The sequence below is a fragment of the Theropithecus gelada genome, chromosome 5, assembly GCF_003255815.1.
Source record: "Theropithecus gelada isolate Dixy chromosome 5, Tgel_1.0, whole genome shotgun sequence".
Taxonomy (NCBI): Eukaryota; Metazoa; Chordata; class Mammalia; order Primates; family Cercopithecidae; genus Theropithecus; species Theropithecus gelada.
The window spans coordinates 99,954,061-99,972,797 of NC_037672.1; the positions used below are offsets into that span (position 1 = coordinate 99,954,061).

The 18,737-nt window shown below is 38.1% G+C and overlaps 2 protein-coding genes across 4 annotated transcripts in view; one reads left to right on the top strand and one right to left on the bottom strand.

Moving 5' to 3' along the window:
- Nucleotides 1-1,996: 1,996 nt before the first annotated feature.
- On the bottom strand, nt 1,997-3,174 carry LOC112624349 (translation initiation factor IF-2-like). The gene has a single exon (XM_025384834.1). It carries the CDS (start codon nt 3,172-3,174, stop codon nt 2,218-2,220), a length of 957 nt encoding a protein of 318 aa, XP_025240619.1. The 3' UTR covers nt 1,997-2,217.
- NFKB1 (nuclear factor kappa B subunit 1) overlaps nt 2,474-18,737 on the top strand; it is a 123,702-nt gene continuing 107,438 nt past the window's right edge. For 2 of the 3 annotated variants that reach the window (XM_025385698.1, XM_025385699.1), the window contains exon 1: nt 2,474-2,930. Coding sequence is in view for 1 of the 3 variants with exons in the window: in XM_025385697.1 (XP_025241482.1) it covers nt 12,141-12,157 (17 nt within the window). In the remaining 2 variants the exon portion in view is untranslated. Of the gene's footprint in view, nt 2,931-12,087; nt 12,158-18,737 lie in introns of all 3 variants that reach the window. The other variant, XM_025385697.1, reaches the window with a different exon arrangement.

Here is an 18,737-nt window from a genome sequence, read left to right on the forward strand (position 1 = left end):
CCCCCCAAAACGTATGTTCAAGTCCTAACCACAGGTACCCGTGAACATGAGTTTATTTGGAACTACGATCTTTGCAAATGTTATCAAGTTAAGATGAGGTAATACTGGATTGGGGTGGGCTCTAAATCCAATGACTGGTGTCTTCATAAAAGAAAGGTGAGGGAGATTTGAATATAGCGACACAAAGGAAACACAGGGAAGGAGACCATGTGACCATGTAGGCACAGAATGAAGTGTTGCACCTAAGCCAAGAATGGCAAGGATTGCTGGAGCCACCAGAAGCTAGGAGGAGGCAAAGGATTCCTCCCTAGAGTCTTCAAGGGAGCATGGCCTTGATGGCACCTTGAGTTCAGAATTTTAGGCTCCAGGACTGTGACAGAATAAATTCCCATTGTAAGTCATTCAGCCGGTGGTAACTTTTTACAGCAGCCCCAGGAAACTAACATGCCTGCTCAACACCCTACCCTCAATTTTAAGTTCATTTTATGGAATCATTTTGAGTTTGGAGTCTGATTTAATCCCTTTCAGTAATTAACACTCTTCATTTTTTACCCCCAAATATGTCACACTGGCTCTACTCTTATAACAATTCTATTTACCTATCTTTTGGTAATGGGGCTGCCACTCCTTGCAGAATGAAAAGTAGAGCGTGTATGCTCATACCTCCCAAAGTGGGGGAAAACCCACTCCCCTTACACTTTGTTTCATGGGAACTTGCAGACTTCTTACTCATGTCACTGGCAAAAATCATTTTACATAAACTATATTTCAATCTCCTATAGTATTGGCATAATTTCTAATCTGTCCCATAAATAACAACACAGAATTTCTTTCTTTCTTTTTGAGACGGAGTCTCGCTCGGTCTCGCCCAGGCTGGAGTGCAGTAGCACAATCTCGGCTCACTGCAACCTCTGCCTCCGGTGTTCAAGCGATTCTCCTGCCTCAGCCTCCCAAGTAGCTGGGATTACAGGCGCCTGCCACCAAGCCCGGCTAATTTTTTGTATTTTTAGTAGAGACGGGGTTTCCCCATATTGGTCAGGCTGGTCTCCAACTCCTGACCTCAGGTGATCCACCTGCCTCGGCATCCCAAAGTGCTGGGATGACAGGCGTGAGCCACCGCACTCGGCCCACAGAATTTCTTAAAAAGTCGTTGTGTTCAGTCTTTATGGATCCTCTGAATTCCACCTGCTCAGCCTCCAGGAGCTAAATGAGATCGCTTAAAGGTCAACTGTTGGGTGCCTCCAAGGTCGCCCCAGAGGCTCCAGTCATAGGCAATCAAATGAATCTCTGTTTTTACTTTTGGTTGTGCGCGTATGTGTGGTTTTTTTGTTTGTTTTGTTTTGTTTTTTGTTTTTGCCAGAAAAACACTCCACCAAGAAGGTTTTTATAACCTAGTGGAGGAGGAGGACGGAGAGTGGGCACAAAAAGACTAGGATGAACATGCTATAAGGAATCTAAATGCCACTGCAATATTGCCTGGTAAGGACCTGATTACTGATGTTTTAAAGCTAAGCTTTCAGTTGTCACTCGACCCACTAGTGAAACCATGAGCTCTAAAATATATGTTTCAGCTCAAGATTTCTTATGTGGGGAGGTAATGCACCCCAAGGTATCCCCAGCCTGTGCCTAGTACAGCGCCCAGCACTAAAGCAGCTCAGATGCCAGTGAACGGTGGTCACTGGCAGGCCTGTCAATGGGTGCCAGTAGCGGTCTCTTCAGAGAAAAAGAAAACTCCCCTCTGCCAGATCAGTATTTTATGAGCTGTAAACCAAAACCATTGCTACCACCATCACTATAATTCTGTCCACAGTAATTATCATAAAGGCCTAACAATGCCTTGTAGATGAATATTGAGTAACTGCCCTATAACGAGGATATTTAAGACCGCACCAAAAACCAGTAGAGGGTTATACTTTACTGGACACAAGTCGGTTATGATAACGAAATTCTAGTTTAATCTGTGAAGAGATCTGAATGTAACTTAGACACATTTAAATGGAATATACAGATGAGCTTTATTTTTATATCTGGCATGCTTGGATCCATGCCGACCCTCCAGCTGCTCGGGCCTGCCCTTAGGGGCTATGGACCGCATGACTCTATCAGCGGCACCGCCGCCGCCTCCGCGCCGCCTGTGTTCCCGGACCGCTGGGCCCGGCTGGCGCTTCCTGGGGGCGTCCCTACCGGCTCCAGCCCTCGGGATTTGGGAGCGCCCGGCTAGGAAGCCAGAGTCACGCCGGGGATCCCGGCGTCCAGGCCGCCTGACGCGCGCCCCTCGCCCGGCGCCCCGAAGCGGCCCCGAGGGGCGGGAGCCCAACCGAGCAACCAGGCCGGGCCGGGGGCGCACGGCCCCCAAAAGTGCGGGCTTCCCCCACCCCCGGCAGCGACCCCACCTCCCGCCCCCGCTGCGTGCGCGCGTGTGTCCGTCTGTCTGTATGCTCTCTCGACGTCAGTGGGAATTTCCAGCCAGGAAGTGAGAGAGTGAGCGAGAGAGAAAGAGAGAGAAGTGCACCAGCGAGCCGGGGCAGGAAGAGGAGGTTTCGCCACCGGAGCGGCCCGGCGACGCGCTGACAGCTTCCCCTGCCCTTCCCGTCGGTCGGGCCGCCAGCCGCCGCCGCCCTCGGCCTGCACGCAGCTGCCGGCCCCGCTCCCGGAGCCCAGCGCCGCCGAGGCCGCAGCCGCCCGGCCAGTAAGGCGGCGCCGCCGCCCGGCCACCGCGCGCCCTGCGCTTCCCTCCGCCCGCGCTGCGGACATGGCGCGGCGCTGACTGGCCTGGCCCGGCCCCGCCGCGCTACCGCTCGCCCCGACCCGCACCCGGGCCCGCTCGGGCTCCGGCCGGCCACCGCCTCTTCCCTCTCCAGCCCGCAGGCCCGCGCCGCCCAGGAGGGAGAGACCCGCGCCAGGAGGCCGAACGCGGACTCGCCACCAGGGTAAGCCAAACTCGGGCGAGTGGGGGCCCGGCAGGGGACGCGTGGCTCGAGTCCCGCCATCCAGCTCTCCGCACCCCCTCCAGCCCCACTCGGACTTCCTCATTCCTGCGCTAACCGCTGGGCTAGACCGTGGGAGGAGGTTGACAGTAGTGAGAGGCACATGGGATTGGCGACAGCGGGGTAAGGCACATCCGGACCTCGCAGGGGCTACTCGGCCGAAGGGCCGTGGCTGCCCGGCGCTCATTTCTCTTCACGTCCCTCCGCGGGGTGGGAACGCGAATCGAAGGGGAACTCTTACAAACTTTTAAAATCCCCCAACCCCAGCCCCAGCTGGGGGATAGTGAGAAGGTTGAGGTGCGCTGCGGCGCGGAGGAGAGAGGGAAGGTGGTTGGTGCAGTGCAGAACCAGATTTCACCTAAGGGCGTTCCATGAAATGAAAGAAGAAGTGCTTGTCAGTCCTCCTAGCAGGGAAAGCCCTCTCCAGCTCCCCAGAATTGAATAGGAGAGTCTATTCATCCCTCTCCTACTTCTAAAAGAAGCCTGGCCCTCTCTCTGTCTCTTTTTCTCTCCCTCCCCCCCCCCCTCCGTACACACACACACACACACACACACACACACACACACACACACACACGATATAGTCACCTGCTATAGGACTTGATTCTGATCCTCTGGGGCCTGGCATTTGAGAGAGAAAATAAATTACCTAGTTGGATACTTAGAGCACTTTTTAGACTTGATTATGTAAAATTCTTGGACAGTGCCATCATGCATTATGCATGACTTCTGAAACAAAAATAATGTAAAAACAAAGCCTATCCTAAATGTAAGTTTTTCTATGGTCCTTAAAAAACAGACACCATGGAATGTTTGCCCTGACTTACTGGTCTATCCTGAAACTGAAATGGGACTTAATGATACAGGATTTAATTATCAAGATTTGAGACATTTTCATGGACTTTGTTAAGTAGAGGTTTTCAGCATTACAGTTTATGAAATAACCATATTTAACTCAAAGATTTTGTTATAAAGCTTATAATCTGAAAAAATGCTTATGGTATTACTAAAACATTTAATAACTCTGGCATCAAAATATTCTACACACTGGTGATCTTTAGTAAATACTAAAGGTTAGGGTCAAGATGTTCAATAATTTTCTTCTAGCAGAATCCCACAACTGAATATTGTCAAGCAGTTTAAACTGCATTCGTGTTTGTTAAAACTTTAAAAGGGAAACTTAAAATTGAAGTATGTTGTTTTTCTGATTTTAATATTGTGCTTTCTAGAGATGAATCCTTTTACTGCTTGAGGCACTATGGGAATTACGTGTTTAAATGTATGTATTTAAATTTGAAGCAGTGTACTTTTTTCAATTTATAAACTTGGGAAGACAGGAAATGAAAAGATTTATTTCCTGTAGAATTTTACGTTCATGATTTAATTGAATTGCTGAAATGAAAAGAACATATACGATGAATGGAGACTGGGAATCTGAGATTATTCATCCATATTGATACACCTGCAATTCCTAAATGCCCTCCCCTGCTTGTTTAGATAAAATGTCTTCCTGGTCTGCAACCTACTGGACAAACTTGAACACAAAGGAACACACGTTTTATGTACATTTAATACTGGAACCGAAAAGCTGCTTGCAGTGAAAAGCAAACCACTTCTAAACTCTTTGACACTTTTTAAGGAAAATAGTATAATCGTTTTGGGGTTGGTGGTGATTTGAAAATCTTTTATCTTTTTTTCTGAAATTTCATTTTTACATTCGTCGTTGGCACTCACTTGTGCTGAGTAAATGCCCCTGTTTTTCAAACCCAGATAGTAAATACTGGGGTATACATACAAAAATAGTCCTTCCCCTTTGTAAGCATTGCTTTGATCTTTGCACTTCCTTTTTACTCTACCTCTTAAACAAGATCTGTGATGACTGAGTTGATTAAAGCACAATTAATCTTGAATTAGGAAGAATTTTAGATTTAGTGATCATATTCCTTACATTTCTGTTGTTACTGTTCCTGGAAACAAATTGAAGTAGTCTGAGAAACTAATTATTTGTGTAGGTTGTTTTAGCTACACTTTTAGACTTGCAGATAATTGATTAAGTAAGTTACTACCTTGACTTTCAGGGATTGCTCATTGTGGTAGATACGAGGTCTAGATAGGGAATTGGCAGCTACATGAATGTTGGACTATCATTCCATCAGCAAGACCTTATTTTTACCTAATTTATGAGAGGTATTTCTCTCTTCAGAAGAGGTGAAAGTTCTGGCTTCTGGGGGGAAGTGGTTACTTCATAACCTTCAATTGGTTTGAACTTGGGAGAAGTAAGAAAAGTAGTCGATATTTTCAAATAATAAAATAATTATGTCTGAGTTGCTGTATGGATTTTTCATGAAGTACCCAAAAATGTCATCTTTTTCATCTTCAGGTCTTAATAGATGTGCTCTTCTGAGCATAGAATTGACTGCAGTAGGAAGTGTATCTGGAAATGCACAGTACTGTTGTATAACCAATAGAGTAAATACTCAGATTATGCGCTTCTAGTCCACAGATTGATCAGAAATCACATTAACAGGAATGGATGTCTATGAATGAATGGCTATGCAAAATTTCTCATTAACTTTTTTACTTTTAGTAGGAAGTTTGTCTTATTCGGTTGGTCTCTTGGTTTTCTGTTTACAATGTGAATTGTCTACAGTAGTGGGATTGTTATATTAGAAGAGAAGGAGAAGGCAAAATAGAAGTTAGTGCCAGAGGATATGTTAAGATATGCTGCTCCTACATCTACATTTGTGTCTAATCAGCGTTAATTGATGACTACGTCTTGGTAACCAGTAGACCATACTGGAGCAATTTACTCTGCTTTTTGGGAATTAGTTCTCATTTGCACTCTTGCACTTCCCATGAATATTGAACTCACTTGCAGTGTTCTTAGAGGTGAGCAATAAACCATCAAGAGCATATGATATCTCTTTGAATTCTGTCACTACTTTGGAGACAGAGAGTTTGGAAGAACTGAAGGTACTCAGCCTCAGGGAGAAAGGTTTGAACATTTTGGCATAGTCCTGCAAGTCAATTTGGCTCCTTGACTGTGAATTTTTTTTAATCAAAAAAGATTAATATTTGAAACCACATAATTTGGTACAGTTAATAGTTCTGGTAACATAACCAAGCCTTTTATCTTTGTAATATTTCATTAATTAGTATCCAGTGCCTCACTTTTAGAAGAAAAAAAGAGAAAAAAGTAGTTAACATTCTTTTAATGATGATGAAATTGCTTCATACTTTTGGTCTCTGCTGTATTAGAGGTTGTTCCTGGGTGCAAATTAATATACTGTCTTTTACATTTCCGGAGGTTGTTGACCTGGCCTTGAAGATCAGCCAACAGTTTAGAAAATAAGTTGTGCAAATTGCATTGCTTCACCTCAAATAATTTAAAGCCTGACAGTTCTGTATAAAATAAGAGTCACATAAGATGCAATTTGTTAAAGATTATAGAAATCTCAGAGGATAGATTATGGATGAAAATATTTGTTTAATTTCGAGTACTGATAATAAAAATAGTACATTTTACATTTTAAAAAGAAAACAATTTTTATTCCCTCATATTTTCTGTAGTAACTAATACAGATTTAATTATCAATAATACAAATTTCATCTGCTTTAATTTATTGCCTGTTTTTGAAATTAGAATAATGATATATTTGGTTTAATTATCCATTACAAATTGCCTTATTATTTTTCATTCATCTTTCACCATTAATCCAGAAACCCTAAAATAGCTTCTCTTTTGACCCATGCCTTCAGTAGATATCAACAGATTTGAATTCATCTATGGATCCTATTAGTTTAAACTGTGAAAAATTTTGACTGCTTAAGCTTTAAAAAAGAATTTATATATTCTACATGGCTTATTCTTTAAACTAGCCAAAATTATTTAAAACATGAAATAAAAAGAAAGGAAAAGCTGTTTGAGAGAATCAAATTCTCTAGTTCAACTAAAAAGAAACAATATCTAATCAATACTGATGAGAAATAGCTGATGCTTAACATTGTACTTGTTGGTACATAGTAAGCAATCAGTAACTGTTTAATGAATGAGGGACATGAAGTTGTTGCAAAATTATGTTGTTTTTTTAAATGGACAGCCATCTTCTATAAGGAACAAAAATTACATTATTTTGCTTTGCCTTCTGGAAAGAAATGAACCCAAAATAGTCCTTGAGTCCTAGATATTATAGAAATCTTATCTAAAGACCACTTGAAGTTTACTAGAACAAATAATTTATTAAAAAGTACCTGGCGCCTTCCAAAAGGGGAACATTTCATTCTGAAAGAGGCATTTATAAACTAGAAAGAAAAATGCCTTTTAGTTTCAAAGTTTTAGAGGCACCAGAGCAAGATAATAAAGTAATTGGAATTATAAAAGGTGCTTGTAAAATTGAAAAATGTAACTTTTTGGTGAAATTAGAATTTCTGTACAGTCCATTGAAACTGAAATGTCAAATACTAATACCTCCAAAAAAGAAACAATGCCACAAGCACTGTTTGGTAGCCTAAGAATTGTTAACGCTTATCTAAATTAATCAACTAAAACGTTAAAACAAAATATGTTATTTTGTTGTTACCTTTGGAATTAAACACCTATCACCCATAAATCTGTGAATGTTAAAAGTTACTAGATGGCAAACCTCAGGAACAAGCAGCCAGTTTGCAGGTTTTACTGTACTTTCCACTTTCATACTTTAATGATTTTTGCAACACTGTAGAAGCTGGGGCCTCATCCTGGCAGAGTTTGTTCATTATTTTTCAGTTGTAGCATTTTTTAAAAGTTGGCCTTGAATTTCTGAATTGAACCATTTATTTTTTGTGGGCACAATTTTTTTTAATGAAATATACCATTTAGACTAGAAAAGAGCAAAATGCCAATACTCCCTGTCCTAGTGTCATTGTGCCCCCAGGAGCCCTAAGGCAGTCCTGTGGGAAAATAACCATTTTATTGAGTGCTGCTCACTTCAGTTCAGTCTGCTTTGCTGCCACTTAGTTCTGGATCTGACCCTGATCTCCCCTCACATCACTCACAACAAACATTCAAGTTTAAAAATTAATTTAAAAGTTAGTTACATGTATATATGTAACTAATGTGTATATTAAATATACTGATATATATTGGTTACAAATATAGATATGACAACAACCAAAAAGGTTATATATATACATATTTGTAACTAATATGTACATTAAATATAATGATACATATGTATAAATATGTATTTGTAACTAATATATATTAAATATAATTATATTAGTTACAAATTAAATATAATTATATTAGTTACAAATACGTATATATAATATTTTTTGTTGCCAGCAAACTGAGGAAGAAATTAAATGTTAACATATATAACAATTGCACTGTAAAGCCGTCATTATTGAAAAGTACTCTGAAGATTAATAGTGGCAGTGTTTGTTAAAATAATAAAATAATCCAAGTACTCTGCCTGTGACTTCCCCATGAGATGGCCTCCAGAAAAAAATAAATTTTTCTGTGTTCCCTTACGAGTTCAGTCTGCAGCTTCTGGGCACAAAGAGAAGCATAAACAAAACAAACAAGGCTCTAACTTTGTCATAATCCTTACTCTACTAGTAGAAATGTATGGACAATTCATATGTTTCATATTGGAAAATAAAGCTATTAGATTTTTCTTTGAGATTAACCTTTTTTTTTTTTTAATTTTAATTTTAATTTTTTTTTTCAGTAGAGACGGAATTTTGCTCTGTTGGCCAGGCTGGTCTCAAATTCCTAACCTCAAGTGATCCACCCGCCTCAGCCTCCCAGAGTGCCGGGATTACAGGAGGGAACCACCTAGTTTGGCCAAGATGAACCTTTTTGATAAATGAGGCTCACTAATATTTCTAGGATTTACTTTTCACTAACTTGAACTAAAGAAAGTATAAGACCTGCATAAAGTTGAACATACCTCTACAATGTCCCATTTTAAAAAGCAATTTGTTTTTATGAATTTTGTTTCTTAAAAACAGCAGTTATTTCAAAAAATTATTATTTTTATTATGTATCATATCATTTGGACTGAAAATACTATACCATATTTCAGTGTTAGGGCACACCTATCCCTCTTTATCCCAGACATCAATTCTACCATATAACAAGTATGTAAAAAAGAAAACATAAAAGTGATGACAGACTCCCTAATCAACCTATTTATTGGTTCTAAGCCCAAGCCCGCAGTTCATTTAAATAGTGAAAATAAATTACTTAATTGTCTTAGAAAATATGTCTTCCATGACAAGAATTTTAGGAATGAGAAAATAACTATTTTTGGATGTTTTAACACAAATTCCCAACTCATTTTTTATTGATATTTGAAGAACCCCTTTGTTTACCAGTTCTTAAGTATAGGCTTATTTTGTAGGATTTAACCATGTATTGGTGTTTGACTGTTAAGACTTGATTTATAACCTTCAGTGTCTTTCTCTTTTAAATGGGATATGGACTTGGTAATGAGGCCAGAGGAGAATACCTTACAATTTATAGTATCTACTTACAATACAAGAACCTTCATGACTTATAAAATTAAAATGATGATGATGTGGGACGATGGAAGAAGCGTGTATGGGTGACTATTTATGTAGAGGAAATTAGAAGTAGAAAGCAATGTTAAGAAGTTAAGAATTAAAATGAAATTAAACTTAATTGTTTGCTCAGTTTCATAGTCAGGAAAGTACTTAAATCAGCAATTGATTTATATAAAATCAAAACTGAAAACTGAATATATAATCTAGGAAATAGGAAAAAAAATTTTAATGTGTTCATACTGCTAATTTCAAACCAATCAGAAAACCTGGGGAACTAATTTTCAGAGGAGATCGCTTAAAGTGAACCAAAAATATAGCCATTTCTCTACCCTATTCATTTAATGCATTCATTTATTATACTGCTAATACATGATAAGGTGTATAAGTCAAGTATCATTTGTATATGTGTATGTGATTTGAAACCTAAGAGTCTTTTGAAAGATTGGTCAAAGCAAAGGATAATGAAAGCATAAAGATTTAGGGGGAAGAGTCCTCTATAAAAATTGAGACTTAAACTTTGTTATCGACTTGAATGTGAAGGTAGAATAATCTAGAAAGTGAATGAGAATTATAAATAAAAGTACATATCATATATCTCATGGTTGAGATATACAATGAGATAAATTGTGTATCTCATCTAATGTGGGGTCATAAAGGAGTAAGAGAGGTTGCCCTTGGATAGAACCTTTTAGCAGACATTTCATAATGGATTATCACGTTTTTACTAAACTGATAAGAATGGACATTTTCACCACATTATGAAAAAACACTTCAGAAGTCAGTTGCAATCAAGCAAATATAAGTACCTGGGAAATTAAAATCAAAAGCATGGTAGTCCAACAATAGTCAAATGCATTTACTCGCCCTCATACCGTATCATAGCATTAATTTGACGTAATATATTTATGGTGTCTCTTTATTTACTTGATTTCCCATTTAAGACATTTAACCAAATTTAACAAGCAATCCTTAGAAACTTTAAAAATATTTCCCACTTTAAACCATTACATAATCTTTTACCCTGCAGTTACAATTCTTTTTATGATGGGCGGGGAAGTATCCCATTTCTCTTAGAAAGTCTTCTATAATAGCCAAATAGGAGTCAGTCCAAGTTGCTTAGAGAGGCAGTTCAATCCTGTGTTGAAATAGATGACTTTTGGAGTAATTGTCCTATGTTTACTAAATATCTGTTGAACTGTAGGAGTCCAGTCATTCAAGGCAAGCCACAGAAATCATTTTATTGATGAGGCACTTAAGTATCTTCACATCTATATGCCAGTATTAAATTTCTGATCCCCACCCCTCTGCACAGATTGGTATCCCCAGCACATTAGGGAATGCAGTTGTTAGCTTGTTAGGGTCCATTCAGTAGATTTCCCATGCCAGAAATCTAGAAGCCCTTCTTACACATTCAGCTTTCTTCTTCAGTCAGTCACCACGTTCTTTCAAGTCAGCCTCCTGATCTCCAGAATCCATCCCTTCCTCATTGAATTTCTAGATTTTATTTTTGCATTGTCTCCTGCTTCTGACCCATCCTTCATTTCGCATAATGGTCAGCTTTCTAAAGTGTAAATTGGATCATATCTCTGCAGTGAATCCCAGTTGTCTTCACATGCTGATACCCACATACCTCACCCCCTTACTCCCTCCGCTGTTCCGCAACCATCCCCTAATCTCAAATCCTCCACACCAGCCTTCAGTTTCCTACTCACAGTTTCTGACTTTTAATACCTTTGCTTATGCCCTCCCTGTATGAGAAGTGCCTTTTCTTTCCTAGCCATCCTGCTAACTACTAAACCCTTAGGCCTGGTTTGAGCATCATTATTTCTCTCACTTGCCTTTCTGTTTTCTCCCTCTCCTCTCCATAAAGAGTTATGTGGCCCCATTCTGTGTTCTGAATTCCTGTGGGTCCTAGAAAAGAAACATCTTGAGGGCAAGGAGTTCATCTTATTTACTTTTTATTTGCACAGCACCTAGTATGTTTGCTGAATAAGTAAATACTGAACAAGATATCAAGAGACAGTGCTGCCAATTAACTGTGCGGCTCAGAGCAAGTTAATTAACTTCTCTGAGTCTTATTTTTGTTCTGTAAAAAAAAGAGGTTCAACCAAATGAGCATCTCTCTCTAAAATTATGTGTTTCTTTGATATAATTGTATTAATTGGAAGACTTCAGATTTTCTTGCCATATTGAGATAGGTCAACTTAAGAAAAATGCATGTGAGTAAGTACCAAGCCAATTCTTGATTATCAATATGATATTATGAGGAACTGCCCATTTTTTGGATAATGAGTTACAATTTTTAGTCTCAGTATAGCTTCTTTTTCAAATCCAGATGTTTCTGGTGTTGCATTTTTTCATTATTAACCAGTCTCTCACATTCATATTTCTCCAAAGAAATTTATGGAAAGCTTGAGAGAAAACTTGAATATAAAGTTTAATATTTAAATGCTGGATTGATTCAAGGTCTCACTAATTATAACTATATTTGGAGGGAGAAGAAGGGGAGGTGGTGGTAGTATGAGATGAATCCTCCTCTGTTCCTTCCTAGAAGGAACACAACGTCCTACATCAAGAAGAAAGACAGAAGCATATCTTGGAGATATGAAAAGAACCACCAGGTAAACCAAAAAGAAAAAGAGTGTTAAAAAGTCAGCCTTTGAAAAGCAGGATTGGAGATGAGGAGGGGTGGGGTAGTGGAAGCATTGCTTGTTTATAGAAACTCTTCCATCTTCGCATAGTATGATTTTGTTGTTTTTATTATTTTTTCCTTCCTTTTTTTGACCTCCAGCTTTAGCATAGTACAGTTGACAGAAATTATATATGTTTATGGTATACAAGTTGACGTTTTGGTATACATATGCATTGTGAAATTATTAAATCAAGCTGATTAACAGAAGTAGGGTTTTATTTCTTTAATAGTGATTCATTTGAATATATGTTGAGTCCTTTCTTTGTGCCAGACACAGTTCTAAAGACAAGGCATACAGTGCCAAACAAGACAGAAATCCAGAAATTCATGGAGCTTAAATCATGTAGTCTTTTCAGGTTTTAAAATTTTCTTGCTGGGCATAGTGCCTCCAGGGTACAGACTCACACCTGTAATCCCAGTACTTCAGTAGGCCGAGAAGGGAGGATTGCCTAAACCCAGGAGTTTGAGACCAGCATTGACAAAATAGCAAGACCCCGGTCTCTACAAAAAAAATTAAAAATTAGCTGGGCAATGTAGCACATGACTGTGGTCCCAGCTCTTCAAGAGGCTGAGGTAGGAGCATCACTTGAGCCTGGGAGGTTGAGGCCTCAGTGAGTGGCAATTGTGCCACTGCAGTCCAGTCTAGGCAACAGAGCAAGACTCTGTCTCAAAAAAAGAAAAAAATAAAAAATAAAAAAAGAAACTTTATTTTTACATTAGCCTTTTTTAAGTTGAAGAATCCCATAGCTAAAAAAGTACACAAATATTAATGCTGCAACTTTAGAGATTTATCTCAAGGTGAACACGTTTAACCTAGTTGGTGGTCAAGAAATAGTACACTGGCAGCACTGCAAAAGCATCCTATCTGTCCTTTCTTAGTTAGGACCCCTTCCCTCCACTGTCATTTAAAAGATTTCACGAACAACTTTTGGATTATGTGTATGTCAATTCTATGACTCATATATATCCACATAGACAGTGAAGCATTGACTGAATGAATTCATTATTCCAAGGTGCTAATAATGAGCTTCACACCAGTGGGAACTCTGCTGTGTCAGGTGGGCCCTAAGGTCAGTTCATTCCGGATATTCCTCACTAAACAAAATACTGTTTTTCCTAAGTTGTTAGTAAAAAAATATAAAACTGATTACATTCTCATTTACTTATTATGAATTTAAAAGTAAATATGTTGCTTAATACCAAGTAGCCAGGGTCACTGACAAAGAGACATGGGAGAAAGAAGTATTCACATCTGATGTTATCAGAAATAGAAAAGAGAGTAGAGTTCACCTATTTCTCCCCACTCATTTTATACATTGACATCTGTATGTATGTTGTTTTGTTTTGTTTTGTTTGTTTGTTTGTTTGTTTTGAGATGTGCTGTTGCGCTGTCATACAAGCTGGAGTGCAGTGGTGCAATCATGGCTCACTGCAACCTCGACCTCCTGGTCCCAAGCTATCCTCCCACCTCAGCCACCCAAGTAGCTAGGACTACAGGCATGCACCACCACGCCTGGCAAAATTGTAATTTTATTTTACTTTTTAAAATTTTTGTACAGATGGGGTCTCCCTATGTTGCCAAAGCTTGTCCCCAAACACCTGGACCTCCCAAAGTGCTGGGATTATAGGTGTGAGCCACTACACCCAGCCATGTGTATGTTAAAAGAGTTTATCTGTATGAATGGTCAGTGTAGAAAGGGCTTCATGGAGCCTGATTTTGATGGCATGCAAATTATTATATTTGTGTATATGTAATCAGAAGGCCTTCGCCGTGATTATTTCTTCAAGGGAACCCTTTGTGCCTCCAGGGTGATTGTACCCCTGTTCATAGGACCAAACATTGCTGGTTCACATAATGACTCTTTTTCTTTTAAAACATAAAGGACATATTTTTATGGATTTTTGAGGATTAATAGAATAAAAATCTAAAATAAGTCATATTCAGATTCAAGAGAGCTAGATCAGTTTCTCTATGTTTGAACAAAAGACTACTAGTCTCTTAATTCATAATGCATGAGGTCTACTTCTTCCTCAGTCTGAAAATATGAATATTCCAAAATGGTACTCAAGGCAGAGGCTACACATATCAAAATTAAAATCCTGTGATGCTATGTTTTTAGGGAAGAAGAAATCTGTAGCATTAGAAATGTAGACGCAAAAGGTCAGAACAAAGTCCAGTATGTCAAGTCCCTTTTTAATGCCATCTGAATGAAAGACCTCACACCATGAACAGAGGTATTGAAGCAGTTTTTATGTGGAAATGGTAGGCAGCAGTATCTCAGGAGTGACTTTAATTATAACATTTAAGGTTTTATCTAACTTATTATAATCTTTAAAGAACTTCTCTAGCTCTACAAGTTTATTCTTGGCAGAGTTTGTCCTAATATAGTATTAATAAAAATAAATTTTACTTAGAGTATGATATAAATTACTCTTAATTACAATATAATTTTAAAATGCCCAAAACATCTTTTGATCTTATGAATTTCAGTCCGCTATGATTAAGAAGACAACCATAGGCAAAAATTTGTTTTTTATGGAACACGTTGGAATGCATTCTAATCACTTCTCTAAGAAAATCCCTGTCCCCCATGATTATAGTGAACATGATACAGCAAGAATTTAGATGCTTCTTTCAGGGGGGTGAGGTTGTATATTCTATAGTCTATTGATTCTAAGAAGTACTTTTTTCTCCCCCAGTTTAACAGTTTTGCTTAATTATATACCTTTCAGGATTTGTTTTTTGGATATTTTTCTATTACTCGTTTCTGATTTAATTCTACTGTATTTAGATAACATACTCTGCATGCTTTCAATTCTTGGAAATTTATTGAGACTTATTTTATGGCCAGGGATGTGGTCTATCTTTGTGAATATTCCATATGTACTTAAAAATAATGTGGACTCTGGGCCGGGCGCGGTGGCTCACGCCTGTAATCCCAGCACTTTGGGAGGCCGAGGCGGGCAGATCACGAGGTCAGGAAATCGAGACCATCCTGGCTAACACGGTGAAACCCTGTCTCTACTAAAAAAATAGAAAACATTAGCCAGGCGTTGTGGCAGGCGCCTGTAGTCCCAGCTACTCGGGAGGCTGAGACAGGAGAATAGCGTGAACCCGGGAGGCGGAGCTTGCAGTGAGCCGATATGGTGCCACTGCACTGCAGCCTGGGCGACAGAGCGAGACTCCGTCTCAAATAATAATAATAATAATAATAATAATAATAATAATAATAATTTGGACTCTAAAATCATTCAGTGGGGTTGTTGTAGACATACACTAGGTTCTTTTGATTGACAGTTTTGTTCCTAAGCTTTCTATACCTTTCCTACTGTGGTATGAATGTGTCCCCACCAAATTCAGGTGTTGAAACAGGATGACCAATGTGGTAGTAGAAGAGGTAGAGCCTATAAGAAGTGATGGGATTACGTGCCCTTTTAAAAGGGCTTGCCGGAGGAAATTTGTCTCCTCTTGCCTTTCCGCCCACTGCCATGTGCGGACACAGCATTCCTCTCCTCTAGGGGATGCATCCCTCACCAGACACCAAATGCTGGTGCCTTCATCTTGGACTTCCTGTCTCCAGAACTGTGAGAAATAAACTTGGGCTGTTTATAAATTACTCAGTCTCAGCTATTCTGTTACAGCAGCACTGACAGACTAAGACATTTCCTGATGTTCTGTTGCTTTGCTTTTATCAATTACTGAGAGAGGAATGTTAAAAATCTTAACTGTAATTGTGGATTTGTCATTTTTTTCCATTAGTTCTTCCACTTTTTGCTTCATATATTTTGAAGCTTTGTTAATAGGTGCATACACAACAAGATCATTGCTTTTCTTTGATGAGTTGGCCCTTTGATTCTTACATGCAATGTTCCTCTTTGTCCGTAGTAGTATTTCTTCTCTTGAAGTCTGCTTTATCTGATATTTTAGAATATAGCCTGCTTTTCTTGTATTTAGCATTTGCATGATATAACTAGCCCAGTGTACCATCTTCATACATTTAAACTTTGTCTTTAATATTAAAGTACAATTCTTATGAAAAGCATATACTTGAATCTTGCTTTCTAAAAATCCAATCTGATCATCTCTATCTTTTAGATAAGTTTACTCCAGTTCCATGTAATATTATTACTGGTACGTTGGGTTTAAGTCTCTCATCTTGGTAATTAATTATCTATTTGTACTATCTGTTCTTTATTCTTTTTTTTTTTCTCCTTTTCTGCCATCCTTTGAATAAATCAAGTTTAGTGTTTTAAATTCCATTTTATCTCCTTCATTGGTTATTTTCTAAAGTGGTTAGTTTACCACTTTAGAAACATATTTATTTATTACCATTTGCATCTTTGAGTCTATAATTAATTAATGTGAGAACTTGACAGTGTTATACTTCTGTTTATCCTTCTGTGCTATTATTGTTACACATTTTACATCTTTGTATATTATAAACTCCAAAATATATTGTCTTGTTTTGCTGTGAAGAGTCAATTGTCTGTTTAGGAAATTAAGATAGAAGAAATCAAAGTATTGTGCTTACTCACATATTTATCATTATTGATGCTTTTTATTCTTTCATACAGGTCCAACTTTCTATCATTTCCCTTCAGCATGAAGAAGTATTTTTAGCATGTCTTTTAGCAGATCTGCTTAGCTCTTGTTTACTTGAAAATGTCAATTTCACCTTTATTTTTAAAAGGTATGTTTGCTGAATATTCTGGACCAATCTTTTTTTTTCTTTTATCACTGTAAAAGTGCCTTTACATTGCCTTCTAGCTTGTACTGTGACTAATGATCATCAGAAACATCATGCTTGTCGTGCTTATCATTGTTCCCCCATATATAATATGTCCTTTCTTGTCCTTTGTTGTTTTGGGATTTTTTTTTTTTCCTCTAGCATTAGTTTTTAACAGTTTGACTGTAATATGCCTAACCATGGTTTTATTTGTCTTTATCCAGCATAGAGATCTTTGAGATTCTTGGATCTGTGGGTTGAGTTTTTAAAAAATCAAAATTGGAAAAATTCTCAACTGGTATTTTTTTGAATATCTTTTCTGTCTTTTTTCTCTTTCTGGAATTCCATGTTACAAATATGTAAGACTGCTTAATATTGTCCTGTAGGTCACTGAAGCTGTGTTCACTTCTTTCTGCCTCTTTTTTCTCTGTGATTCAGTTTGGAGAGTTTTTAATTGACCTTTCTTCTAGTTTATTGGCATTTTCTTTTATAATGTTAAATATGCTAAGTCCATCTAGTGAAATTTCATTTCAGTTCTAAAATTTCCATTCTTTTTTTTAAAGAAAGGTGTGTGTTTCTTTGCTGATATCGCCTATCTGTTCGCTCATTATCTTCATCTTTTCCTTTACATTATTGACCATAAGCTATTAGCCATTTTAATGTCGTTGGTTGCTAATTTCGTCATTTGTGTCATTTTTTTTCTCAGTCTTATTTTCCTATTTCTTTGCAGGCTTCATTATGTTTTATTTTACGTTGTGGATATTCTATTGTGGAGAGTTTGGGGTTTTTGTCTTCCTTTAAAACGTGTTGAGTTTTGTTGTAACAAGCAGTGAATTTACTGGTGAATCACCTGGTTTTACTAAGATAGGTTTAGAGTAGCCCTTATTTTAGGATGTTTCTAACTCCCATCATGTGGTCTTTCTGAAATCACAACTGAATGCTCACAGTGTTCAGTGATGTCTTTCACCCTGGATTATTACAACTTCAGTGTCTCTCAGCACTATATGATGTCTGGAATTTCCATTTAGCTCTTAGATGTCCAGAAACTGTTTTCTATTAGGTTTGCAGGGTCTTGTCCTACAATATCACAGCTTAGTATTTGGCCAGTGACCAGAGCTGACCCCTATGTAGATTTCTGAGGCTCTTGCTTTTTGTTTAAAGCCTTTCTTTGTGATATTCTGCCCATTGCTGTTATCTCTTTGGGCTCTCCCTGAGTCATGATTTGGAAAGCGTCCCCAGTCAAAAAGTGAGGGCGAATTTAGAATTTACCTAAAGCACCTTATAATGTACTAGCCCTATGATATCCAATGTCTTCAATTACATCTTTAGGTATTTTGTATGGCTTCACAATTGAGTATAGCAAGGTGGGAAGTTCAGATAACTGTTAATCTGTGACAACTAAAACCAGAATTTGACATTCTGACAAACTTGAAATTACAGTGCTTTTTAATTTAATGCAGTATTTTTTAAACAAAACAAAACAAAACAAGTGTCTTCCAATTTGGCAATACAAAAAAGCAAAACTCCCATCTCTACTTTTTAGACACTTCTATCAATTTGAGAAGATTATAAATATATAGATAAAGTTAGATTGCAGTAAAACTATGCTGTCTAGTGTTAAATCACCAGTATATATAAGTGTTATAGATATTATGTGACTACAGAGCTATAGGTTACAGGAAAAATATAGGATTTCTTGGCAGAGATTGGATTTAACTAGAGCCTTAAAGAGTTGGTGCTATTGAGGTAGGAGGTAGAAAAGACGGCATTTCAGGATGCAGG